This window comes from Arachis ipaensis, chromosome B8 (genome assembly GCF_059453495.1).
Source record: "Arachis ipaensis isolate K30076 ecotype BB chromosome B8, ASM5945349v1, whole genome shotgun sequence".
NCBI classification, from domain to species: Eukaryota; Viridiplantae; Streptophyta; class Magnoliopsida; order Fabales; family Fabaceae; genus Arachis; species Arachis ipaensis.
This window is the reverse complement of record NC_142443.1, coordinates 8896834-8913192: the sequence shown is the minus strand read 5'-3', so window position 1 is coordinate 8913192 and position 16359 is coordinate 8896834. Positions and strand designations below refer to the sequence as shown.

Below are 16359 nucleotides of genomic sequence, written 5' to 3'. Positions count from 1 at the left end.
TCTCAATGTTAAATATGAAATCTTTACACTCATTAACATTTCATTCTTCTAAGGCATGCAATTAGCATATAATAACTAATAATAACAATTCCACTTACTAACTACAAATTAACATATAAATAAATCCTAAATTAACTTAAACAAAGAAAAGGATCATGAAACCTGAACTTTGAACAGAGGAAGAAAAATTCAAGAGAGCGAGATACAGTGGCAGCGACAGCCGTTGCTGGTGGAGCGCTACGGCTATGCTAGACAGCCAGACATGAATAGAGAGGAAGAGAAGGAGTTGTGGCTGACGGAGGGGAGATGAGAAAGGGGCTGGTTTCAGTGAGGGGAGAGGAGGCGGCGAAAGGAGGCGCCGGCGTTGGCAAGGAGAGGAGAGGGTTAGAGAGTGTGTGTGAGAAGAGAGGTTAAATAGAGAGAGGGGATTTCGAAATGAAGAAGGAGAGGGTTGGCGCCAGGGATGGATCTAGAAATGTTATTATAGGGGGCTAATAACATATATAATATTAAAAAATTTTGCAAAAAATTATATAATGTAATATATATTACAAAAATATACCGATAGAGAATATATTTTAAAGTGCAAAATATATGTGTGTACTTTTTACTAACAAAGTGGTCGATTCTTCGTATCATAAAATACATCGATAATAGAATCTGTGTCAAATTTTTCAGCAATTTTCTTTTTAATATAAGTAAAAGACAATTAGCAAAAAATTTATTTTTCATTTTATTTCTGAGTCATTCTTCACAATATTCATAGCTGAAAAAGATCTTTCAGTTATTGAAACAAAGAAAATTAATACCAAATGAATCAAGAAAGACGGTCACAAGAAGAAAAAGAATCCATAGGATTTGAAAAATTTTATTTAATTAAAAAATATTAGTAATAATATCTTTTTCAGATTTTTTTTAATATTATTACTTACTTTTTAGATATTAGAAATCATTAATATTTAGGTTGGACTGGACTTTTATTTATAATAGACTAAATATTAAATAAATTTTAAAAAATTAAATCATACTTAATAATTTATTACTATTAATTTTTTAAAAAAATTGGGGCGAGGCCCCGTGTATGTCCGTCCTTGGTTGGCTCTTCGAATATTAGGGCTCGTTACCATCTGATTTACTGGCGGATAAATCCGACAGTAACGCATTGTGGGTCACCAAAACGCAGTGTTCCACTATTGGGTTTACCGGCAGATTTTAATCCCACGCTACATTTCGCTCCTATTTTTTCTGTTTTTCTTCCAATTATTACTGGCGAATTCACCGTCGAAAGCGTAAATCCGCCGGTAATGATTTTACCTGATGAATTCGACACCAAAACTGTCAATAAATTTGCCGGTAAAACTGACGCTAATGTAAGAAGCTAAATCTGACGGTATTTAGCTGTATTTCTTATAGTGTATAGAACTCTTTTTCAAGTATTGGTCTCACGAGACTTGTAACATAGCATCTTTTTTAAGAGCCAATGTTCTGACGGCTCCACTCTGCGGCACTTCAACTCTCAAATTACTACAACAAAAATTACTTTTAACGACAAACTTTTAGTAATAATTACATAATGATAATTAGGGGTGTCCGCGGATCGGATATGGCTGAAAATTCAATCTGATCCGCACAATTTCCATCGGATCAGATCGGATATGATATCCGCGCTTTTTAGTGCCGGATCGAATCGGATATCGGATATCGGATATATCCGCATGATTAAACCTTCTCTTTTTAATCATATTTCTATGTAAAAAAATTCAATAAAAATATTTTTTTCATACTTTTAAACTTATTTATTCCTAAAATATTTTTAATCAAGCTCTTTCTAAATAACAAAAATAAAATAATACAATATATGAATAATAATTACTAACTAAAACATACAAACAAGTAAATATAATACCAAACATATATATATATTAATTATTATTGTGTGGATCTGCGGATCGGATACGCGGATGTAGAGCAGATATTCGCGATCCAATCCGCAAAGGGTGCGGATCAGATCGGATCCGATCCGATCAATTTGTGGATCGGATCGTATCCGCAATTTTCAGATCGGATGCGAATATTTACCGCGAATCTGCGGATACAATCCGATCTATGGACACCCTAATGATAATTATATATCCTATTTAACTTATGTTTTACGACAATTATATATTTGTTACTATTACTACGTGTTATAATAATAATTATATATTTTTACAGTCTTTAAAAATATTTTACCGATAATTGTATAATTTTTACTAAATTTTTTTAACGATAAAATATAAAATGACTAATGACTAATTATCAATAAATATATTAACAACTATTTCTATTATCACAAAAAATAAAATAAATAACAGTTAAAAGTAATTTTTTTAATAATAAATATCGCGGTTTTTTTTCTTTTTCAAAATATTCTAACTTAATTTACTTATAGAATAAGTTAGGTCAAATTGTAGCTGTACTTGCTAGAGAGATCCAACTCTCTGAGGTTAACGTTTGATGTATACCTGGTGAGAACTTGAATATAGCACCGTGTCCGTACGAGAATTGTTTATGTTATTAAATTTGCACCGCTCACTTATCAATCAGGAAGAAATTTAATACTTATATAACAATTCACGGTTCTCCGATGCTTCAAGTTATGTTAACTAGCACTATGAGTCTATCATCCAAGTTCTTTACTTTAGCTCTACAAGATTAATTAATAAACCAATAATTATGATTTGGAATTTGATAATTTGTGTTCTAAAAACTTATTTTAAAAATATAATAATAGAACTTTTTATTTTCAATATATTTAATATATTAAAAAATTATTTATAATATTTTTAAAAATATATTCTTAGAATGCAAATTAACAAGATCCTTATAATTTATAAAGTTTAATCCCATTTTTATGCTATGAAATATCAAAGTATAATAATATAAATTGTAAAAAAAAAATTACATACATTCTTTAAAAATAAAAATTTATGTATAATTATTTTTATGTAAAATTAATAATTAAAATTATTAAATATAATTTAATTAAATTTATTAAATTATCCAACTATTTTTAAATATCAATTTTAATAAATCATGGATGAGACGAGGAGAGAGTAGCGTATGAACTTGGTCAAAACGCGAAATGACATTGACCATGCGACCGGAGGTTGAACGTGTCCAAAAGAAAAAGAAAGCAGAACAAAGAAGAAAATAATAGAAAAAGAAAAAAGGGGGAAAAAAATCTTAGATAATGGATACTGTATAGGACTAAAGAATAGGGAATGGGTGAAAAGTCAGTAAATATTCGATTGTCGTTTTAAGAGGAAAATGAGGGCATTGGTCAGCGCGTACGCGAGATGCATCTAAGGACAATAAAGACACCACACACACACAGATCGTAACGGATCAGGATCCATCCTCTTTCGCCCTCAATCAACACAAACACTCTTCTTAACAAAGCATATGAGAAAAATCCACACATACATACATACATCCACCACCGTATATAAACACCGATCATTCTCCACCACATGAACTTACCCCCACTACTATATACACATGCAACTATTATTTTATTACTTTTTATACTTTACAACAACAACAACAACAAAGCCTTGTCCCACTAAGTGGGGTCGGCTACATGAATCAAACGACGCCATTGTGCTCTATCATGTATCATGTCTACAGAGAGACCGTTTACATGTAGATCTCGTTTGACCACCTCATGGATGGTCTTCTTAGGTCTTCCTCTGCCTTTCGCCCTTTGTCCATCTTCCATCTCATCCACCCTCCTGACTGGATGTTCTATCGGTCTTCTTCCCACATGTCCAAACCACCTGAGACGCGATTCAACCATCTTTTCCACAATGGGTGCTACTCCAACTTTCTCCCTTATATCTTCATTCCTTATTTTATCCAATCGCGTATGACCACTCATCCATCTCAACATCTTCATCTCTGCCACACTCAACTTATGTTCGTGCTCCCCTTTAGCCGCCCAACACTCCGTACCATACAGCATAGCCGGTCTTATAGCGGTGCGATAGAATTTACCTTTAAGTTTTAAAGGCACTTTTTTGTCGCATATAAAACCAGATGCACTCCGCCATTTTGACCAACCTGCTTGGATCCTATGATTTACATCCTGTTCAATCTCTCCATTATCCTGTATGATGCACCCAAGATACTTAAAACTTTTAACTTTTCGCAGGATGTTTTCTCCAATCTTCACCTCTATATTGGAGTTTTCCCTTCTCAGACTGAACTTACATTCCATATATTCCGTCTTGCTACGGCTTATGCGCAGACCATACACTTCTAGAGCTTCTCTCCATAACTCCAACTTCTTATTTAGGTCTTCCCTTGACTCTCCCATAAGGACGATATCATCGGCAAAAAGCATGCACCATGGCACAGGCTCTTGGATGTGCTCTGTGAGTACTTCCAAGACTAATGTGAAAAGGTATGGACTTAAGGATGATCCCTGGTGTAATCCTATACCAATAGGGAATTCCTCTGTCACACCACCTTGAGTCTTCACACTAGTTGTGGCCCCATCATACATGTCTTTAATTGCCCGAATATATGCGATCCTTACTCTCCTCTTTTCTAAAACCTTCCATAAGACCTCCCTTGGTACCCTATCATACGCTTTTTCCAAATCAATAAACACCATGTGTAGATCCCTTTTATTACTACGATACCTCTCCATCATCCTTCTTAATAGGTATATCGCTTCAGTGGTAGATCTGCCTGGCATAAATCCAAATTGGTTCTCTGTTACTTGTGTCTCTTTTCTCAACCTCCGTTCTATCACCCTTTCCCATAACTTCATAGTATGACTCATAAGCTTAATCCCTCTATAGTTTCCGCAACTTTGTATATCCCCTTTATTCTTGTAGATAGGTACCAAGGTGCTCTTTCTCCACTCATCAGGCATCTTCTTTGACCTTAAAATCTCATTAAAAAGCTTGGTTAACCAGTTGATGCCTTTTCCTCCAAGACCCTTCCAAACCTCAATCGGGATATTATCAGGTCCTACTGCCCTGCCATTTTTCATCTGCTTTAGAGCCTCTTTTACCTCGAAGTCTCGAATCCTTCGATAGTAGTTAAAGTTTTGATCTTCTTCCCTTGTGCATAATCGATCCAGGCTCGGAAGAGTCTTCTGTCCCTCATTAAATAACTCGTAGAAGTAGCTCTTCCACCTTTCATTAATCTTCTCCTCTTGAGCCAACACCTCTCCATCCTTATCCTTTATGCACTTAACCTGATCCAAATCTCTCGTTCTTCTTTCCCGACTCTTTGCGATTCTATATATACCTTTTTCTCCTTCTTTCGTGCCCAAAGACTGGTAGAGACCCTCATACGCTCTTGTTCTTGCTTCACTTACAGCCACTTTTGTCTCTTTCTTAGCCGCCTTATATTTTTCCCAGTTATCTGCATTGCGGCATAAAGACCACTCTTTAAAGCATTCCCTTTTGATCTTTATCTTTTCTTGTATACTCGCATTCCACCACCAGGACTCCTTGTCTCTTGGTCCTATTCCTTTAGATTCACCAAAACTTTCTTTTGCTGTTCTTCTAATAACTTCTGCCATCTCCCTCCACATCTCTTCCGCGCTTCCATTCCCATCCCACTTTGCCTCTTCTCCTACCCGTCTTAGGAAGCTTCTTTGTTCCTCCCCTTTCATCCGCCACCACCTCGTCCTTGGGTTCTTCGTATGATGTCTTTTCCTCAACTTTTGCTCAACGCGAAAATCCATGACGAGCACCCTATGTTGTGTTGTCAAACTCTCTCCCGGGATAATTTTACAGTTAATACAAAATTTCCGGTCGACTCTCCTCAACAAGAAGAAGTCGATTTGAGAGCTTGTCATGCCACTCTTATAGGTTATAAGATGTTCGTCTCTCTTTTTAAAACATGTATTTGCGATGAGAAGATCAAAAGTTGAGGAAAAGTCCAAAATAGTTTTACCCTCGGCATTGATCACCCCGAAACCATGGCCTCCGTGAGTACTCCCATATCCAGTCACTTCTCTCCCAACATGGCCATTTAAATCTCCTCCTAAGAAAATCTTATCTCCCAAAGGTATGCCTTGAACCAAACTCTCTAGATCCTCCCAAAACCTTACCTTGTGTTGTTCGTCCGAACCCACTTGCGGTGCATAGGCGCTAATCACATGGAAAGCACCTCCCTCCACTACAAGTTTGATAGAGATGATCCGATCTCCCACCCTCTTGACATCCACTACGTCTTTCTTCCACTGCTTATCCACAATTATTCCAACCCCATTCCTATTCTTCACCTTTCCTGTATACCAAAGTTTGAAACCAGAAGTATCCAACTCCCTAGCCTTTGCACCAACCCATTTCGTTTCTTGTAGGCACATAATGTTAATCTTCCTCCTTGTCATGGTGTCCACCACCTCCATGGACTTTCCTGTTAGAGTGCCTATGTTCCATGTCCCAAATCTCAACTTTCTGTCACTTCGACCTTTACCTTTTCCTTTGTGAACTAGCTTATTTACTCTCGTCCGTTCACGAAAACGCGAGAACCCTTGCTCATTTAACACTACATCCGGGCACCGATGCAGCGGCTCTTGCTTCGACACCGTACTCGAGCCATACGGCGCGTTGCTTCCGGGCAACGACCTAGCTTTAGCGCAATAATATCTTTGATTCATATCATGGGGGTTCGGCTATATTTTTATGTTGGTTGCCGAAGACCTAACACAACCCTCCTCCTTTATCCGGGCTTGGGACCGGCTATGTACCGCAAGTGTAACATAGGCGGAGTTACTTTTTATACTTTATGTAATGTAATTATTTTTGTAGCTGCAAGCGCCTCGTTTTTATCCCCTAGCTAGCTCCCTTGGTTAAAATTCAACGTTGTTTCAATTAAAATAATGTGATTATTAGACTAGGCTAGAGGATGATTAATAGATTAATTATTACGCGCGCTCCTTACCATGTGTTTCAATTCCAATAATTTGAATGGTTGTTTGATGAATGGCTGGCTGATTTTCTGGGAGAGCCTCCCTCAGCCACAACTTCTTTCTGAGGCTCTTAAGATACCTTTACTCGCTTAGTACGACTTTCTTTTTTATTATTATATAATTCATTAATGAACCCTTCTTGTGTGCTTCTTAAAATATTATAGTACAAGTAACAGGTTTTTGTATCTCATTTCAATAAAGTTGAATTCCCTCTATTGTATAAAGCTTTTCATCCACTTGATGTGATGGCCGGCCACACCACCCATGATTATTATTTTTATTTTTATGTTCTACCAATGTGCATTCAAAGTAGCATATTCATGCAAAGCCAATCAATCTTTTTTAGCTTTGATATTTGATTAATTATTTGTTGTATTAAATTAAGTACATTATTATAACGATAATCATGCTAATCCAACTGGACCACAACCACAAGGTTAATAAGCTAGCTCCCAGATATTTGGCTACCACAAGTCACAACCACATTAATTACTAAATAAGAAAACGAAAATATCTACCACATAAAATAATTGTATATTATATTATATACTATACTAACATCTACAATGTGGATAGGAGCACTACTATGACTTGACCTTGTAGGACTATATTATTAATTGGTTGGTGAGATCAGATGGGAAATAAGATATTCTTAATTTAAGAATAGAGGGAAGGAAGGTGGTGCAATTCCAGGAACATGGCACGTGAAATAAGCATGGATTAGTGGTCATAAGAATTGGGAGTTCCCATTGATTTCGTAATTCATGTGTTTGTCGTTGTAAGGCAAGTGACTAATCTAAGGACTAAGGTAGATAGATAGATAGGCAATAGCATAACCGCTCTACGAAAGCAATTTCATCGCATACACCACCTAAGAAGGTGCCATGAACTTCGTGAACACTACACATAAATATGTTAATTTTAAATTTTTGTTCATGATATATACCTAAAATAAGAAAAATGTTACATATTAATTATATAATATTTTAATCTTTGTAATAAATTTTAATTATATAAAATAATTTAAATTATTTTTATATTTATAATTAATATTTCATATTATATTAAAACTCATTTTAATAAAATACATCGAAAGTAAGATTTAACACTTTGACATACTTTTATACGCAAATAAATTATATTAAGTATACATTAAAATTAATTATTAGTATAAAATATATATTAAAAATAAAATATATTTTAAAAATAAATTAAATACGATATATTTATATACAAATTCAAAAAAAAATTTATATACAAATTCATAATAATTAATTTTAGTATATAAATAATATTTTTTATTTAAATATATCTAAACGTATTAATTTTTTTTTTTTACTTTTTAAAAGAGACCATTAGACAAAAAATATCTGTTAAACAAATCAAATATCAAATAAATGGTGTATTCTTAATGTATCCAGCACATAATCACAAGTTCTCAAGGAATTGAATTTGGATCTTCTAAATTTTAAATTTTCAAATCATTAAATGCTTTCTTTCTCATATTTTTTCTTGATTCTACCTATGAAATAAATGGTGATAATTCATACTTATATTTCTAAAATAAAATTTAAAATTTAGAGAATCCAAATACCAAGTAATTGTCCTTCCTTGCTAGCACACCATAGAAGGAAAGAGAAACAGAGCATTGCGATTCATAGCCACAACCACAAGTTTTCATGCGTCTGGCGTGTTTAACAACTGGTCGTAACATTTTCTTACCACTACAACTCCTTTCTTTTGTCTTTTCCGGATTCAAATAAGTAACCAAGTATATCCCTACATCAATTAATTTATTTTCAATTCATAAATTGGAATTTAAACTACCGGGTGTAGCTTTCAAGCCTCGTTAGTAATTTGTTGGGTTTTCCTAGTAAGTTAAATTACATATCTTAGAAAATTAAACACATTAAAAATTTAAAATTCACCAATACCAAATTTTCAGGCCCTCTACTAGCTAAATTTCCTTAAAATATTTACTACATTCACTTTTGTTATTATACAATCATATCAACAGTAAATGCATATTTCCAGTGTTTAATATCTATACCGATATATAAAGGCAATATCAGAGTTTGGTGTCCAATTTTGGTAGACATCATTTGCCCTCAAATAATTTATTTTATAAACTAAAATTATGGACAAAATAGTAAAAATACATTTTTGTTTTTAATTAAAAATCATTAACCCACAAAAAAGTCAAATAACTACCCACTAAAATGAAAACAGTTTTGTTACTTCTATTAACTTCCCACTAAAATGAAAACAGTTCTGTTACTTCTATAAATATAACAACACATCTTCTATTACCTCCATCCACTACAGTTTGTATTTTACTTTTCTATATTTTTCTTGCTGTTTGGTTCTTCTCCTTCCTTCAACACTCTCGCCTCCATCCTCTTCCATTGCATTCATCCACTGCAGTTACAAATTTTATTCAATTACTACTTTTACGCATAACATTCACTTATATCTCTTCTTCTCTTTAGTTTACTTATCTAATCTATATTTTCAGTCATTTCTCTGCTTTTTTAATTTATTCCCAACTTTTGACGTATGAAAACAGTACTGTATCTTCTTTTGTTTTTATCAATTTATTAGATTGATATATAACATTTAAATGTGGCAAGATAAGAACTATGTTATACATTTTTTATTGTTTTAATCTTTATGATTATTTTCTTCTCTTTATTTTTCTATCTCATGAGCTATGTAAGTTTTAATTTATTATTTTTCATATATATTATACGTCTAACAACAATATATAGAGTCAATATAGAGAATTGACTATGACTTTGGTGTCTAATTTTTTGGACTATATTAATCCTACAATAAACTATTTTGGAAACTAAATTATAAGGACAAAATAGACATAAAATTTGTTTTGAAAAATCCAATAACTTTCTACTAAAATGACAGTTTTAAAAAATGTAAGACATCTGCAAATTGCTAATAAATAAAAAGAAAATGAACTGGTATAAATATCAATATCTTCACATTTTTTATCATCTTCATGCTTTGTTTAATTCTATGTTAGTTTTAGTTTATATCGTTTGTTCTATCAATATCTTCATGCTTTGTTTAATTCTATGTTAGTTTTAGTTTATATAGTTTGTTCTGTCAATATCTTCGCATTCTTTATCATGTTCATATTTTGTTTAATTTTATATTAATTTTAATTTATATCCTTTTGTTTTGAGTACGTTATCCTTTCAATAGTTTAGTTTTTACTTTTTTGTATTTTTCTTGCTGTTCTGTTATTCTCCTTTCTTCAACACTCTCGCCTTCGTCTTCTTCCATTGCCTTCATCAACTGCGGTTGTTAATTTCATTCAGTTTTACAACGGTTACTACTTTCACATATAACATCCACTTATATTTTTTCTTCTCTTTAGTTTACTTATCTAATCTATATTTTCAAGCATTCCTCTGCCTTTTTAATTTATTCTCAATTTTTGACGTATGAAAATACTACTATGTCTTTTTTTTTAATCAATTTAATGTAGAAAGAAATATTTTTTTTTGTCTTATCAATTTGATGCAGAAAGAAAACAGTTTCTTTTTATTTGATATGTGTTTTATGTTTTTTATATGTCCTTACCTATCACTAATTGAATGAAAGAGTTCCATAAATATTTTGTTAACTTATTTTTTTAAATTACTTTGTAATAATATTTTTTAAATTTTTTAAAATATTAATTATGTAGAGTATTATGTTCAAAATTTGATTACATAAATATTTACTTTGAAAATAAATTAAATTATTAATTTTGTCTACCACAATATTATTTATTTTGCATATTGGCTAAGTTATATGATTGGCATATATATATAGGACGCAAGAAAATTCGCACCCATCAAAGATTCGTTAAAAACATTAATATGTTAATTTCCTAAACTATCTAAGCTATTAATTATATAGAGTACTGGATTTGATATTTAATTATATAGAGTACTATGGTTGATATTTATTAATTTCCTAAATTGTATTGCAAAAAAATTAGTTAATTTTATATTATTTGTTTGTCACATAATTAACATATAACAGATAAAAAAAAGCCTACACCTATCAGTAGAATGAAAAATTTTCACACATATTTTGTTTACTTCTTTTTTTTTATTTGTAATCTATTTTACATTGGATAATATTATTTTTATTAATTATTAGTTTGACATATAACACAACAAATGTAGCAATATAAAAACTTTGTTAATTGATTTTTTAAATGATCTGGTGACTTAAGATAAGAATTTTGTTAATTGATTTTGTTAATCTCTTTTTTATTTTTAATCTATTTTATATTAGATAATATTATTTTTTATTAATTATTAGATTTACATATAACATTTAAATGTGGCAAAATAAAAACTATGTTATACATTTTTTATTGTTTCAACCTTTATAATTATTTTCTTCTCTTTATGTTTCTAATTCATGAGCCATGTAAGTTTTAATTTATATATATATATATATATATATATATATATATATATATATATATTTTAATTAATTTATTTTATTATATTTTTCTTTTACTTTAAAAACTTTAGGGGTCTAATGATCTTCCGTTTAAACAATTCCAATTATACAATCAAAAAGTAATTCAAGAGAATAGGTTTGAATTTTGGTAATTTATTAAGTCTAATTTTTATACAAAAGGTTAAAAATATTCCGAATTTAAAAAACTATTTAATAATAAAATTGAGTTTGTTCAAAATCGTAGATAGAGAAAAAAAGTTAAATTTTTTTAACTAATTACAAAAATTCACTACCATTAAAGCCATTAAATTTGAGTATATTAAATGAGGATTAATAAGAAGCAAACCAGAACGATAAATCTAAAAGTTTTTAAAATTATTTTATGAACAAACAAAATAACAAACAAAATAATAAAAAGATTCGCATTAGATTATGAAAGTTAATCTCATCCTTATAATACAATGGCATTATTTCAAAACATGTAAAATAAAATAATAAAGTGCACTTAAATTAATGTGCACAATAAAATAAATGTAAAACTTAGATAGTAGCAGTCAAATATGAATAGCAATGGTTGCCTTTTGTCCCAATGTACTATATTAAATTGCGACTTAAATTTATAATTATTAGTTAAAAAACTTACAATTATGTATTTTTTTTATTATTTTGGTTAAAAGTAATATACGTTGATATTATTTTTTAGGATTATTGACATCAAATTTTGATAATTTGAAAAAAAAATTAAATGCTTTATATCTTACTTCTTTTAACAAAAATTCAACAACTCATAAAAGTTAACAGAACAGATAGTTATAAATCAAAGTGATAGACAAGATTGAAAGTTGCGATAATAATACTTGGTGATAATTAATTATGGTCGGGTAAAGATAAGGTGGAAGGAGAAGAAAAAAATGAGAAAGGAGAACAAGGTAATATAATAATGGCGATGAGACCATGACAAGTATGTGTATAAAGAATAATAATAAGAAAAAAAGTGTTTGATATAATAAAGGGATATAATAAAATATAAATTAATAATTTTAAAAAAATAACAAAATTAAAGATAATTTAAAAAAATTAAATATAAAATTAAAAAGAAAATTAAAATATTTTTTATCAATTAGAATTATGCATGAAGATAAATAATAGTGTTTTAAATACAAATTTTTATCTCGACTTAAAATTAAATACTATTAAAAATAAATAACTAAACTTAATAACGTTTATAAATAGTTAATTTGTAAATAATGTTTTTAAATTTTTATTTTGATTTTGTTACCTATAATAACAACATACTAAATTTGTTTAATATCTTATTTAATTTAAATTTATAAATTTTATACGTTCTAAAAGTTAATTTGATAATTTGGATAAAAATTTTAAATGCTTTATGTCTTACTTCTTTTAGCGAAACTTTAACAACTCATAAAAATTAATATAATAGATGGTTATAAATCAAAGTGATAGACAAGATTAAAAATTACGATAATAATACTTGGTAATAATTAATTACGGTCGGGTGAAGAGAAGGTGGAAGAAGAAGGAAAAAATGAGAAAGGAAAATAAGGAAATATAATAATGGCGATCAGATAATGATAAGTATGTGTTTAGAGAAAGATAATAAGAGAAAGAATAATGTTTAATATAGTAAGGGGATATAATAAAAATATAAATTAAAAATTTTAAAAATAATGAGATTAAAAAAATTTAAAAATTAAATATAAAATTTAAAAAAATAAAATATTTTTTAATAATTGGAATTATGCACGAAGATAAAGAGTCTTTTGAATATAAATTTTTATGTCGGTCTCAAATTAAATACTATTAAAAAGAAATAATTAAACTACTTAATAACGTTTATAAATATTAAATTTGTAAATAATATTTTTAAATTTATATTTTGATTTTGTTACACATAATTTTTAATTGAATAATATTGAAGTGTTTAAATAATTATTTTTATGGTCAATAAATTGACAGTTTTTCAAAACTCGAAAAGTTATTGATAAGGAGATGTATGATGAATTATGAATGATTTTTTCTAAATACATAATTTTTATACTCTCCTATTTTTTTATTAATTATTCTTACGGTTTGATATTTAAAACAAAAAAAAAATAAGCACTCACATTTCTTCTATCTTTCACTATTTATAAAAAATTGAAGGCCTCTTTATATTCAGATTCATATTTTGACCTACCACTTAAAATATATGAAGACAAATATGAATATTCATGACATTTAAGTAAAAATTATTTTTTGTAAATAACTAACATATATTTTGGTTTATGTATACTCTTTTTGAATTAGGATAATGTTATTATCATTTTTTAAACTATATTTTTTCTGATAATATATATACTTCTTTATTGCGAGCTTTTATAATTTAATATTTTAAAAAAAATTATAGTAATTTTAATTTTAATAAAATATGATATAAATAAGGTCACGTCAATATTAAAATAAAAAATACTTATCTAATAAATTTAAAGAGGGAATAATATATTAACAAAAAAATAAAATTAATTTTTTAAAAATAATAGAAAAGCGGCTGAACAGGCACGATAGTGCCTGTTGAGCCGCTAGTCCTGAATAATGAAGAAACAAGTCGTTCTGACAATCTATAACAATAATAATAAATAAATAGGAAAAAAAAGACTATTGCATTTACAAAGGAAATTTAAAGGAAAAAGAGAAAGAAGCTATATCATCACCGGATTCAATAACAATCTTAATCTTTAAAAATATAAAAAAAAAAATTAAAAAATAAAACAGACTCGTACATGATGATGGTCATAGTCATCATCATACAAAAAAGGGGAAAAAAAAGGGCAACCGTCATGAGTGCTGTTAGAGGGTGTTAATCAAAGAGCTGAAGCACAAATAATTTCTTATAGTACCAACGCCAAAAGATCGTGCGGCTAAGATAACGCCACGTGCTCTCCTGATCAAACGGTTTCGGAGGCTCTACCAACGCATCAGCAACTGCAAGCAACCTGCAACCGCGTGGTCCATCAAAACTCCCCATCGACAACGCTGCCGCCGGGCTACTCCTTCCGGTGCTCAACGCCGTGCTCCGCCGCCGTATCCTAACCAACCAACCTCCTTTCTCCACTCCCCCCCGTATCTCCGTTTATATCTCCAAGCTTTCGAACCCTCCTAACAAAACATTAGAAACCAAAAGATAAATAAAATGAAAGAAGAAATCATCATTTTCAAGAATAATCAGTAATAACTAATAAGTCCCCCTTGTTTTCCCCCAAATCCGTAACGGTAATAGATGTATAAAATTATTCTTTTGTTTTTTCTAAGTAACTTATTTTGGAAGAGAAAAAAGAATTAAAAAAGGAGTAAGAATACAAACCAGAAAATCATCATGATCCACATCGTGACGATGCCGTTTTAAGGGAACTGCCTCAGAAAAATCCTCTTCGTCGGCGTGGTTGCACCGGCGGCTGACCGACTCTTCGCTGCTGGATGAGCTCGGAGCCGGCGGGGGCGGCGCCGTAGAGGACCAAGGCACCACCTGGTTGTCCCCGTCTTCTTCCTCCTCGTCGTCGGCGGGAACCTCGTCATCGTCATCATCCTCTTCCTCTTCTTCGTCTTCAAGATCGTCGTCCTCGGTGTCTATGTCGTCGTCATTGCCTCCTTCGCTCTCCTCCGCGGAGACCTTGTTGCCGCCGGCGCACATCTCACAAAGCGAGACGGTGTTGCCTAACCTGTCGCCGGAAGCCTTCCAGGGCGTGGGTGACTGGCAGGCGTGACAGAGGAGGGTTCTTGTGTGCCTGGCGACGAGGAAGTTAGCACCGTGAACGTTGGCGTCGCAGTCCCAACAGAGACTGGCCTGGTCGGACTCGCAGAAGGTCCTGGCCGGAACCTTGCACAACTCGCAGCTCTTCATCTGCAGTCGTTGTTGCTATTTCAGAAGAAGAATGAAAGAGAATGATGGGAATTTTGAGTCTTACGGTTTTCGTCTTTGGTATGGTTTTGGTCTCTTCCTCTATCTGTTTGTAACTGTATGTGTGTGTGTGGCCGGGATATATGGTTAATGGTTTCCTTTCTTTCTCTCTCTTGGTCTGCAGGTACGGTATGGGTTAGAAGGGAAGAGAAGAGAATTGAAGGTGCAACTTGATGAGTATATATAAATAAATAAAATACGCCTACTGTTTATGGTTATGATACTTGTTAAAAAATCAGAGTTTAATTTAAGTCACCCAAAAAAAATACACTTTAACTGCATAACACTATCTTTTCTTCCATTTCTAAATTAATTTCTGTAATTTTGAGGTATAGATTATGGAAATGGATCTTCTCTAGTTTTTTCAACACTTGAGAAAAATGCAGTGTGATCTCTCATCATTAATGTCATAAATGGGACTAAAATTAAATATAAGAGAGAAAGTAATAAAGGGTGAGAGATCACAATTGACACCATCCAGTTTTTTCTTCACTAGAGAGGATCCACTTCCTATAGATTATAAAACTCATTCAATAGCATTTGTTTTTACTTTTAACAATTATTTTTATATTTACCCTACATCAAAATTTAATACTAAAAATTGTTAAAGAAAAAGTACAGAGAAACGATGACGATGATAAATCATGTGAATAATAGAATAAAAAAATAGAATTAAAATTATAAATTTTTTTATTAATTAATTATTAATAATTTTAGATTTTGAAATTTAAAAAATAAAAATTTTAAATTAAATCAAATCATAAATAGTGCAGTTACACTCGTTATCATCCTAACCTCCTTCCTCTATTCGCAAACTCTGGTCTGTAGAATAACATAATCATTGTTTCACTTTTCCACTATTCGGTCAGACATCACTCAGACTCCAACTGCCGCCTAACTTCTCCGCGAACGTCCGATCGCACCGTACAAACCCCGTACAATCTCT

The 16359-nt window shown here is 31.0% G+C and overlaps 1 protein-coding gene across 1 annotated transcript; it reads right to left on the bottom strand.

Annotated features, from left to right (window-relative positions):
- Positions 1-14134: 14134 nt before the first annotated feature.
- LOC107614112 (uncharacterized) lies at positions 14135-15572 on the bottom strand. The gene is made up of 2 exons (XM_016316341.3): positions 14820-15572; positions 14135-14614 (listed from the first exon to the last, which is right to left on the bottom strand). Exons 1-2 carry the CDS (start codon positions 15354-15356, stop codon positions 14519-14521), a joined length of 633 nt encoding a protein of 210 aa, XP_016171827.1. The 5' UTR covers positions 15357-15572; the 3' UTR covers positions 14135-14518.
- Between the last annotated feature and the right edge of the window lie 787 nt (positions 15573-16359).